This window comes from Pristis pectinata, chromosome 6 (assembly GCF_009764475.1).
Source record: "Pristis pectinata isolate sPriPec2 chromosome 6, sPriPec2.1.pri, whole genome shotgun sequence".
Lineage (NCBI taxonomy): Eukaryota > Metazoa > Chordata > Chondrichthyes > Rhinopristiformes > Pristidae > Pristis > Pristis pectinata.
In genome coordinates this window covers 60,452,239-60,465,161 of record NC_067410.1, presented here as the reverse complement: position 1 = coordinate 60,465,161, position 12,923 = coordinate 60,452,239, and the positions used below count along the sequence as shown (strand labels likewise).

General features: G+C 44.6%; 1 protein-coding gene across 1 annotated transcript in view; it reads right to left on the bottom strand.

Moving 5' to 3' along the window:
• ankmy1 (ankyrin repeat and MYND domain containing 1) overlaps positions 1–12,923 on the bottom strand; it is a 76,425-nt gene that overhangs the window by 17,682 nt on the left and 45,820 nt on the right. The window contains exons 13-14 of the mRNA XM_052018581.1: positions 9,091–9,256; positions 3,955–4,126 (exon numbers count right to left, since the gene is read on the bottom strand). Coding sequence (XP_051874541.1) covers positions 3,955–4,126; positions 9,091–9,256 — 338 coding nt within the window. The remainder of the gene's footprint in view (positions 1–3,954; positions 4,127–9,090; positions 9,257–12,923) is intronic.

Here is a 12,923-nt window from a genome sequence, read left to right as displayed (position 1 = left end):
AATGGTCAGTATGGACATGGTGGGCTGAAGGGCCCGTTTCTGTGCTGTATGTCGCTGACACTATCTGGGGATTGGTGTCTAAACTGGGAGACGTGTTTTCACGGATTAATCAAGAGATAACCTGACACAGTCGTATTCATTGAATCGTATCTTACAATAATGTGCCAGGCTCCTCAGTCACAATCCTTGGGTATGCCCTGTCCCAACCAGGACAGACACACCTGAGGGGTTACGCAGTGGTATACAAGCTGGAGGGAATAACCTCTGGAGTCCACAACAGTTAGTCTACACCCCATGAAATCTCATGGCATTATACAGTTATAGAGAAACACAGCACAGAAACAGGACCTTTGGCCCGCTAAGTCCACACCAACCATCAACCATCCATTTACCATCCTGCATGAATCCCTTTTTACTCTCCCATTATTGTCATTTCCACATTTCTTTTTGCACTACTATCTTTACACCATTGTGCTATATTCACTTGATGTTGTATTCATTGTTGTAATTATTATTACCATTATACTGTTTACTCTGAGCTTCACATGAGCAAAAAATTTCATTGACCATATACTAATATGAATCTGAATTCCCATGAACTCCCCTCAGGTTCTAACAATCACCTACCCACCAGGGGAAATTTACAGTGGCCAACTAATCTACCAATCCACACATCTTTGGGATGTGGAGGAAACTGGAGCACCCATCACTGAGGACCCTCACCATCCGGGACAGGTCCTCTTCTCATTACTACCAGTGGGGAGGAGGTACAGGAGCCTGAAGACCCACACTCATTGATTCAGAAACAGCTTCTTCCCCTCCACCATCAGATTTTTGAACGGTCTATGAAGTCATGAACACAACCTTGTTATTTCTTTTTATTTGCACTATTTATTTAATTTATAGTAATTTTATGTCTTTGTACTGCAAAACAACAAATTTCACATCATATGAGTCAGTGATAATAAATCCGATTCTGATTCTGTAAGAAACCCATGTGGTCACAGAGAGAAAGTGCAAACTCTACACAGACGAAGTCAGGATTGAACCCAGGTCTCTGTCATTGCAAGGTAGCGACTCTACTAGCTGTGCCACTGTGGCACCCTTTGATGGTGGTGAATTCTGGTTAATATAGGCAAGGGAACTTCCTTCTGATTACTACCTTCTGTCCTCTCTCAGCTGATGAATCTTTCTCCATGTTGAACAAACTTGAGTGGCAAGGACACAGATTGTACTCTGGATGAGGAACTTCTATGTCCATCACCATGAATGGTTTAACAGCACCATTACTGTCCAGGCTGACTGTGTTCTAAAGGACACAGGCACCAATCTGGGTCTGTGGGTGGTGGTGAGTGAGGGGTAAACCCACCCATTGTTGACGTAGCTGTTATGGCATTTGTCGGAGTGATGATTGTACAATCCTTGTGGATCCAAAGCCCTGTCTTCGCTCTGAGGAAATCCCTCATTGTGTTGTGTGACGCTACAAATGTGCTAAATGGGGTAGACTCAGCACACATGTAACAGCTCAAAACTGGGCATCCACGAGAGTCTGTCTCCTGGAAATCTCTGACCCATGATTACTCAAAGTGGAGATGGAAGATTCATGATAGTACTGAGAACTTCAAGGATTAGAAGCACACAAAAAGCTTGTGTTAGAGGCAGAAGGAGTGAACCACCTCACAAAATGCTCGGCTTCCCTCCAAATCGATCCGTGGAATAGACTGCAGTTCCCACGTCATTCTCACCAGCCACCTTAAACCCCAAAACACAAGAGTTACCTTGGTTTTACCTTGGCGTTTTGTGGTAACCTTAAGTTACCACAAAACGCTAGTTACCTTTGATTCTGAGGGTCCAGCAGGTGAGCTTGAAAAGCTGAAACATTCACAACCAGGTTCATTCTGATGCTGTCTGTGTGGAGTTTGCACGTTTGCTCTGTGACCGTGTGGGTTTCCCCCAGGTGCTCTGGTTTCCTCCCACATTGCAAAGACGTATGGGTAAGGAAGTTGTGGGCATGCTATGTTGGCGCTGGAAGCGTGGCGACACTTGCGGGCTGCCCCCCACCACATTCTCAGTAAAGCAAAAAGACGTACAGGTATTTCACTGTGTGTTTCGATGTACATGTTACTAATAAATATCTTAATACCTTAATCTAAGATGTGCAGGCTGACAGGTTAAATGCCGACTGTAAATTGCCCCTAGTGTGTAGGTGAGTGGTAGAATCTAGGGAGAGTTGATGGGAATGTGGGGTGGATGAAATAGGTTAAGGTAGGATCAGTGTAACTAGGTGCTTGCCGGTTGGCGCGGACTCAGTGGGTCAAAGGACATGTTTCTGTGCTGTATGACCCGATGACTCTATGGCTCACCATCACCTTCTCAAGGAGGATAGGATGTACAATAAATGCTGCCTTGTCAACAATCCCCACATCCTGAAAAATAAAGAAAATATCCATGTCCTTCTGATTTCTGCCAATTCTAGCTGCTGTTTTTCCTTTGCTGGAGATGCCATGGTTGCCTCAGTGATGCCAGCAGGCTCCTGCTCACTGCTCACCTTGACCTGTGCCCCACACCGCCCTCTCACCGGGTTTGCAAGAACATCCAGACACTGACCTGTCCACATGTTCCCTTTCAGATGTCCTCATGATGTGAAAGCAGCACAAACAGCAACAAGCTGCACAGCAAGAGCATCAATCAGGTAACATTTTAATCCTGCCGGCTGCAGACCAGAACAGAAATGTGGCTAGAAAACATAACATTATGTGACAAGGCTCGTAAACCTGATCCAATGGGCCTTTGCCCAAGTTTCTGACTGGTTCGTGCCCATTAAACAGAAATAACTAAGCTGTAAAACCATCCTTGCGTGTTTTTTCAAATGTGAAATGAGATATCTGCTAATTCAGTGGCTCAGGTACAATATTATTTCAATACATCTGGGCTGGGAGAAACAAATAAACTTGAACTCCGTGAAAGTAAGAATAAAATTGATGCTAAGAAATCTTGTCTGGGTGCAAACAATTAACAATGCTCTAAATTCTGGCCTGCGATAAAAAGGATTGTAAAGTATAACAACATAAGTAGTTTTTAGTTCTTTACTTTATTTGTCTGCACTGCACTTTCTCTGTAACTGCAACATCATATTCTGGGTTCTCTTTTCTTTTTACTACCTTGATGTAATTATGTATGGCATGATCTGTCTGGATGGCATGGAAAACAAAAGCCTTCCACTGTGTCTTGGTACATGTCACAATGACAAACCAGTATGAATGAACCAATACCAAAAGAGCTTCCACAAAAGTCAGCATGAATACCTAAATAATGGAGGATGAAGATCACCGTACCTGTGGGAGTTAATGATGTGTGTCTGTTCATACAGAATCATTCTCGCTGCATCCCTCAGGACGGAGCTCACTGCTCCCTCAGTAGCAGCTTCTGTTCACTCAGTGAGGAGATCCCTGCCCTCTCAGTGGTGTTCCTTGCTTACGCTTTACACAGTTCTCTGCTCATTCCGTGCAACAATTCCTGATGCCCTCTGTTTTCTTGCTCACTGCTCATTCAGTACAGTAAATCTCTGATGATCCACTAGCTGGACGTGTGTAAATCCCAATTGTTCGGCATCTGGCTCACCCAGTTCATACACTCCCTTTCCACTCACTGGGACCCAGTACCCACACTCACTTTCAACCTAACGTTCACTGGAAACATTATTATACTGTGTAACATCTAATAGAAGTAAATTAGTTCTGAGGTACTAATAGAAATAACATCTAATAATCCAGGAAATTGGCCAGTCAGTAACCCACCAAAGTCCTGAGCATGCCAGATTATCAGAGTTTTGCTCTACTATGTTCTTTTAGATGCCTGACTACCCTGGACCTGAAGGGATTGATGTTAGAAAGATTTGCCATCGGAAAGCATGCACTGACAGTTTTTTAATTATCTCTATCCAATATTTCTCACCTGGGAGCTGTGTCTTCGGTCTTCCTCTTCTTTTCCGAGGTCGCTGTCAAAGGCAGAGTCTTGTCGGCCCTCTGAGCATGTCGCTCAAAGATGGCCTGTGCTGTTAGACTGATGCCAGCGAAGGTAAGTGCCTCTGATTCAGTCAGCTGGGATAAAGTCCCAGGTGCCTGGGCTGCGAGAAAACACAAATACTTCACAGCAGGGAATACTAAGGTATTCATGACCGTCCCAAAACCTAAAGGACATTCTTAAACCAAACTTTCTTTTTTTCTCTAAAACAGTGCTTAGCTCTATTACTGTTTAGCACTGATCTCCAAAAATAACTCATGACTAAACCCCAAATCTATCTCGGGATGCTGCTTCTATTTCTCATGATTCTGGATTGGATTCTGCACACCCCACCAACTGATGGGTACCCTGCAGTTTTCCCTGGTCTTTAACATTTCCTCCTCTTACAGCCTCTCCTTTCTCTATTTTACTAATGTCAAGGGCAGCACACTGCCACAGCTGATAGAACCACTGCTTCACAGCTCCAGCAACCTAGGCTTGATCCAAACCTCTGCTGTGAGTGTTGGGTTTGCATGTTCTCTCTCTGTCTCTCTGACCACGTAGGTTTCCTCTGGGTGATCCTGTTTCCTCCCACATCCCACAGATGTTCAGCTTGGTGGGTGAATTGGCTGCTGTAACTTGCCCCTTGTGTGCAGATGAGTGGTAGGATCAGGGGGGTGTTGATGGGAATGTGGGGAGAATAAAATGGGATCAGTGTAAGATGAGTGTAAATGGGTGGTTAATGGTCAGCGCAGACACGGTGGGCTGAAGGGCCTGTTTCTGTGCTGCATCTCTCTATGACGTTCCACTAACTTTAGAACTTAGAATTGAATTACACAAAAGAATTTCTGTCTTTTTGGTGTTGGCCAAGGGATACATATTGGCACAAGTGTCGACCAACTATTGTGGATACACCTTTTGTGCAAAGTGCTTTCTGGGCCAGTTTCTCCCACCTCTCTTCCACTCTGCTCACAATAAGAGAGCTAGCATTTCAAATAAATATGACGCAAAACCACATACAAATTCCCCCTGCCACACTATGAAAGGGGAATTCTACCATTTTTAAGTTTCTGGATTGTAGTAAAAGAGATAAAAAGTAAAACCATCTGGCCATAGGCCAGACTAAGAATACACAACGCTCCAGATCAATTATGAGGAAAGTGTCGCAGCTGAGTAAGGGAATAGTGGTGGACGTCAGGAGCCTGTGACTGTCTGCCTATAATTGTGAATGGGCAATCAGAAACTAGTGCCATTCGATGAACGAGTCATTGATGAATGAGAAGGCTCTAATAGAGAAACAATCTCCTGTCTAATGGACTAATGGGGGAAAAAATCACATTGCATGTGAAGCCTCTTGCAGTTAGCTTCTTGCTCTCAATCCCTTGTGCCTATCCCAAACTGCAGCAGATAGCATAGGCAGATATCAGCAGACATTTAGAATAAAACTACCTGCATGTTGGTGCCTCCTATAAAAGCACTTCTCTCCACTCTTTTTCCTCTCCTCATCTGGAATCCTTCTACAATCACAACTCACCTCTCCCCTTTTTATTGAGGGAGGCAATTTGATTTGTTTATTGCACAAATAGGACAAAGAGAGGACCTTCCCAAAACCAATTAAATGCTACTGCAGAATTCAAAGCATTTTGACCCATTCCCTTACACTTGTTCATTTGAAGAAGCTTTCCAACTAGTCCCACTAATTGGAAACTCTGCCCACAGCCATCCAAATATTTCATTTTCAGGGGTATATCTAACCATTGGTGAGTGAAACGAAGCTGACAGTTTTACTTCCTCAAGTTGCGAGCTATCAATTCAGTGATCATACAGTTGGCACACATACGGCTATTTACAGAGAGAGACATTGAGGAGAAAGGTAACCAAGCTGAGACGGTGTGTAGAATATCAATCAGAAATATCTATTGGGTTTGTACTGGAAGATCAAATAGTTTTCACCACTTCCCCTTCCTCCGTTCAAAAGGCCACTGGACAAAAGGATATTGCAAACGATGGCCTTCTCTGTGTCCTCTCCCTCTCTGGCATAATCCATCTCACAAAAACATTCAAAGGGTAGGAAAAGGGGGGAAGTCTCTCCCGCAAAACATTACAAATTAGCTCAATTAATAATTTTAAGTCTAAGAGTTTTTTTTGTTGCACAAGAACATAAAAGGTAATGGAAGATGTTAAGATCTTGTTATTGAATATTGGAACAGAATCACTGATATAATCCTGTTCCCATACTCTAAGTTAAATGTTGATCATGAGCAGGATGAAGTTCTATTGCTGTGTGGAGGAGGTCCAAGTCAGGAGGGGCACCTGGCATCAATCTCCATCCAGAAGAACACTCAGTTAGCAAACCTCTAGCAACCACTGGTTAGGACTCTGATGGAGCAGCAGGCTCAAAGCTAAGCAGCAAACTGTTGCAAGATGTGAAAGCCTGAGGATACCTGCTGGAATGATCTGAGAGACAAGGCGCATCAGTTATTTACAGAGATCAGAGTGGATGCAGTAGTTCTCAGGTAAGAAAGAAACAATTGAGGCGATCAGAATAATAAAGCTTTACACAGTCATAAGGCATGGAAACAGGCCCTTCCACCCACTGAGCTGTGCCGACCATCAGCCACCCATTTACATTAATCTTACATTATTCTTCCCACACTTGCTTTCATTCCCCTCAACTTCCACCCCTCACCTACACACTAGGGATAATGTACAACGGCCAATTAACCTACCAACCCACACATCTTTGGGATGTGGAAGGAAACTGGAGAACCCAGGGGAAACCCACACGGTCACAGGGAGAACGTGCAGACAGCACCAAGGTCAGGATCGAACCCTTGTCTCTGGTGCAGGGAGGCAGCGGCTCAACTCGCTGTGCCAGTGTTGTTTTGATAGAGTAAATATGGAGACCGTTTTTCACTGCCAGTAAGGCTGTGAGTCTAATTTATGATAATTGAGGGGTGTTGAATAGTATATTTTATGCAGCAAGTTTTAATGATTTCAGATACACAGCTGAACAAGGTGATGGCTATATATTTAACAATAACTTTCAAAAGGGAAATGGATAGACACTCGAAGAGGAGAAGATATTTTAGGGCTTTGGGGAAAAAAAATGGGAAAGTGAGTCCAATCTGGACAACCCCTTCAAATGTCTGGCACAGGCACAACAAACTGAATAGCTTCCTTTGGTACTGTAAAATCCCACATCAATGGAATGCTGCCCTTTGTATCTTAGCAATCACGACTGACTTTGGGACTTTCTAGACCTGGCTTAATCTGTGTGATGGTGAATGGGAATGCACAAATTCTCCAGATCACGAACATTCACCAGAAAATGTCCCTTAGTGATGAAGAGCCCACTTGAACAGTACTGGACAACCTTGCCTTACCCAGCTCTCATTTAGACTGGAGCAGACTTTCTGGATCGTGGAGCTGCAGGGCATATCTGGATTAAGTCTAAGATATCCTTGTACTCTCATAGCTTCTGGCTCCCTGCAGGAGGTTGAAAGCTTTGTTGAAACTGATGAAATGGGTCACTTCAATGGGATAATGTCTACTGATTTCCTATAAAGCTATAACCTCCCTTGCACAGATCTTCCAAGAGGGAAAGCTGATGTATTCTTTTCTTGCTTGATCTTGGACCTCCCAACACATCTGATCTAGCTGTTGGCAGTCAGAGCTGAAGGTCAAGAGACCAGAATGTCTTCCTGTGGATCTAAACCACGTCTCGAAATTCAAAAGAATGCATGAGTTCTGATGCCCAGTCTCGGAAGGGCAGGCTCACATTCATGCCAAGCTATCTTCTACCATAAGTGTGAGTTCCCTCCCACATCGCAATGACGTGCGCTTTTTTTGTAGGTTGATTGGCCACTGTGAATTATCCCTGGTGTGTTGGTGAGAGGTGGAATCTGGGGAGAGCTGATGGGAACGTTGGGAGAATAAAAGGGGGTTTTGTAAAAATGGGTCAGTGCAGACTGAATGGGCTGAAGGGCCGCTTTCCCTGCTGTGCAACCCTGTAACTATAAGCAGCAGTCAACCTGCCTCCATCACCAACTCCGTCCCTCCCCTACCTAGCTCAATCTGCCAGTCATCTTTCATCGCTCCTCCAACCACCAATCACCTTGGGCTCCTATATCACCACTCACTCCTCACCCTCATTTCTTTATACTGGCCACCTCCCCTCTCCCCTCAGTCCTGATGCAGGGTTTCAACCTGAAACATCGACAATTCCTTCGCACCCCCCACCTCCGCTACCTCCTCACCAAGCTGGTCAACCTGCTGAGTTCCTCCCGCAGATTGTCTGTTGCAACAGCTTTCAGAAGTTCAACCCAAATACCAGCCCAGAGTTTATTTACATCCGTCTCATCAAGCAGTGAACTGTGATAGGATGGGGAAAAATGCGATTTCTTTACCAGAACCCAACTTTTTCCCTTCGCCTGGAATAAATTCCACCCCTACCTGCAGTCTTCGAATGAGTACTGTATAGCAGAGTCACAATCTTTGGTGTTTAAGACCAAAGGATATAGGAGCAGAATTAGGCCATTGGGCCCATCAAGTCTGCTCCACCATTCAATCATGGCTGATTTTTCTTTTCTTAATCCCATTCTCCTACCTTCTCCCCTTAACCCCCTTCCCAATCAAGAATCTATCAACCTCTGCCATAAACACACCCAATGACTTGGCCTCCACAGCACTCCGTGGTAATAAATTCCAGATTCATCACCTTCTGACTGAAGAAATTCCTCCTCCACTTCAAGTCTAAAGGGACATCCATTTATTCTGCAACTGTGCCCTCTGGTCCTAGACTCTCCTACTAATGGAAATATCCTCTCCACGTCCACTCTATCCAGGCCTTTCAGTATCAGGTAGGTTTCAGTGAGATCCCTGCTAATCCTTCTGAACTCCATCGAGTATAGGGTCAGAGAGCCGTAGTCATGACCTTCCCACCAGAGTCAGACCCCAAGGTTTGCTTCTCAGGACTCCCAGCCCTGCCCATTGTTGATGGCAGCTGAGACTCCCCGGTGGGAAGCCCAGGTGAGGGGAACAAAGCTGAAGTGTGAGAGGCCAAGCTTTGGCCAGCCTGCTCCTTACATTGGATGTTCTGCTGGATGATGGGGTCCAACCGTCTTCGTTCCCTGCCAATGGAGGCCGTTCGGAATGGCTCGCCCAAGAAGTTGAGAAGGAAGCGCCGGGCATTATAGATCTCTCGCTCTTCAGGCAAGAGGGCATGGTAAGGTGTCTGTGCGATTCTCTTATCCTGCATACAAGAAGATCAGGATGTGTAATTTCACCCAACTGGACTTAATGTACCCTTGTCTTCTGGCATCAAGTGGTCTGGAGCAGGACAGTGTAGGCTGCTTCCAGGTTCCAGTCTCACCCCACAGCACCATGTAATCAGTGACTGCTCATTCTGCATTACCTTACCTCAGCTGGCCACTCTGTCTGCAAGCTGAGCGGTGAAGCGAAGCAGGCTGCACTCCACCAGCTCCCACGTGCTTGGGCTTTCTGGCAGCTGTCTGTCACTGATCATCCAGCACCTGTCTGGAATCCCCCCTGCAATCCACAGAGGACAAGGACTCAAGCCAAGCAAAGGACCAGGTCGTTTATGTTGGAACGGTTTACACCAAGGGAGGTGAAGATGCAGGATCAACTGCCCAGGGGGGTGGGGCCAGTGAAAGCAGACAGTTTGATGTCAACTGTACCTCAGTGGTAACACCTCAAAGTCAGGTGTGTGGGTTGAGTACATAATTTAGGCCAACACAACACTGCACTACTGGGGAATTTTTGAACGATCAGTGATGCTATCTTTCTAATGTGGTTTTAAACCAAGGCTCTTTCTGACCTTACTGGACTATTTGATAAAGATTGTGGAAGTTCTTCCCAGTGTTTTGGCCAATATTTATCCTTAACTATTTATCCTAAATTATTACAAACATTCTGCTTAAAATTCACGTCAGTTCTGATGAAGAATCTTCAACCTGAAACATTAACTTTGTTTCTCTTTTCTCAGATGCTGCCTGACCTGCTGAAAGTTTCCAGCTTTTTTGTGTGTTTTTATACAATTAAAAACATCTTTCACCCATTACAGTAAAACTCCAATAATCTGGCACGTTTGGGAATCTGGTACTGAACCAGATTTTCTTATCTATTGATTTTATTAATACCCCAACACACTTTTAATTCACTTTTTTGGTGTTAGGCGGTATTATAATAAATTTTCTGGTTAATCAGGTAAGTTTAAATGGAGTGCAGGAACCGGAGCCCCAGTGAGTGGGAAGGGAGTGTAGAAACTGTGGTTCGGTGAATGGAAAGGGAACACAGCAAACATTACCTGGTGAGCCAGATGCTGAACCATCAGGAATTCCAAACAGTCAAACAGCATTTTATTGGAGTTTCATTATATTATCATGATGTTTGTGGGAATTTGCTATGCATAAATATTCTAACATATTTTACTGCATTAAAAAAGTAGCTACTCTTCAAAAAAAAAGACATCAACTGGAAAGCACTTTGGGACATCCTGAGTTCTAAAAGGTATGGGAGAAAGGCAATTAAGGAGTACTTGCATTTCTGTCATGGATGCACTATCTTGAGGTCCCACATGACCGGCTTGAGATACCCACATTTCCAACAACAGAATGTTATATGCCTCTGGTCACAAAACAGCCCGCATTTGATTAATGCACCACTTAAGCTGACAAGATAATGGATGCACTGTGTTCCTAGGATTTCCTGCAGTGCACATTTAACAAGGCTTCAACACCAAGGTAGAACCCGATAGAGTTGAGTAAGAGTGGGCCCCAAAATCCATCTCCAACCTCGTGTCTCAAATCACTATGGTTGATATTGGAAAGTTATACTCTATGGCTGTATAGACAGGTTCTAACCTTGCAAATTTTGTAAGGGTTAATATGACAGCTAGTAGCTGAAGAACGGCTAAAGGGTAACTTTCAGAGTATTCAAAGAGAGTACATGCACTCTCATGCCCCTTGTTACTACCTCTTCACCCAGAGGGGCAACTTTTTCACCCAGAGAGTGGTCAGTATATGGAATGAGCTACCAGAGGAAGTGGTTGAAGCAGGTACATTAACAGCATTTGAAAGGTACTTGGACAGGTACATGGTTAGGAAAGGCTTAGAGGGACATGGGTAAAAACACGGGCAAATTGGACTAGCTTAGATGGGTGTCTTAGTCAGCATGGACCAGTTGGGCCAAAGGGCCTGTTTCCGTGCTGTATGTCTCCATGACTCTCCCCATAACCCCCTCCATTAATTATTCAAATGAAGTGGCACAGTAGTGTAGCTCAGTTAGTAGAACCACTGCCTCACATCTCCAGTCCTGACCACTGGCACTGTCTGTGTGGAGTTTGCTTGTTGTCTGTGACCACATGGGTTTCCTGTTAATTGGCCACTGTAAAATGCCCTAGTGCGTAAGCGACTGGTAGAGCTTAGGGAGAGTTGATGGGAATGTGAGGAGAACAAAATGCGAGTAGTGCAAAAATGGATGCTTGATGGTCAATGCGGACTCAGTGGGTTGAAGGGTCTGTTTCCATGCTGTATGACCCTATGACTCTAAAAGACAGATGTTAATAATGGTTACTTATGAGGAGTCATTAAAAATAAGGGAAAGATTCTATAGGAAAGGCATAGAAAAAATATTTCTGTTACGGGAGGCGCTTTAAATGAGAGGCCATAGATCAAAGACCATCAATAACAATAGTGGCAGGCACGGTAGCATAGTGGTTAGCATAATGCTTTACAGCGCCAGCGACCCGGGTTCAAATTTGGCCACTGTCTGTAAGGTGTTTGTACATTCTCCCTGTGTCTGTGTGGGTTTCCTCCGGGTGCTCCGGTTTCCTCCCACATTCCAAAGACGTACGGGTTAGGAAGTTATGGGCATACTATGTTGGTGCCTGAAGCGTGGCGACACTTGTGGGCTGCCCCCCAAAATCACTATGCAAAAGATGTATTTCACTGTGTGTTTCAATGTACATGTGACTAATAAAGGTCTTATTTTATCTTATCTTAGTTGGAGGGTAGGGAGAACGTGGATAAGCACATTGGGGAGAAAGGAACTGAAGGACAATCTGATTAGAGAGTAGGTGGAATAAGAGGAGATACGAGTCATAGTCATCGAGTTGTACAGCACAGAAACAGGCCCTTTGGCCCACCACTTCCATGCTGAAAACTAACCCCATTTGCCCGCATTAGGACCATATCCTTCCATGCCTTGCCTATTTAAGTGTCTGTCTAAATGTCCCTTAAACATAATCATCATATTTGACCCCACCACTTCTTCTGGCATTCCAAATATCAACCACTCTCTGTGTAAAAAGACTTTCTCCTTAAATTCCCTCAAAACTCCCTCCTCTCACCTTAAACCTATGCCTTCTTGTTTTTGATACCCCTATCATGGAAAAGAGATCCTGACTTTTTACCCCATCTATGCCTGTTACAAAGTTACATAGCTCCATCAAGTTACCCCTCAGCCCACTTCGCTCCAAGGAAAACAAGCCCAGCCTATCCAATCTCACGCTACAACTGAAGTCCTCTAATCCAGGCAACAGCCTGGTGAATCTCCTCTGCACTCTCTTGAGCACAATCACATCCTTCCTGTAGTGTGGCGACAGGAATGGCACACAATACTCCAAAGGAGGTCTAACCGGTGTGTTGTAAAGTTGTAACACAACATTCCAACCTTTATATCCCATGCCCCAACCTACAAAGGCAAACATGCCATGTGCCTTCTTCACCACCCTATCAACCAGTGTTGCCACTTTCAGGGAGCTATGCACGTCAACATTCCTGAGCAGCCGACCACTGTACATGTCCCACCCCTGTTTGACTTCCCATCACCTCACAACTGTCAGGATTAAATTCCATCTGCCAACCCTCCATCTAGCTTTCTATCTGTGTGGAGCATTC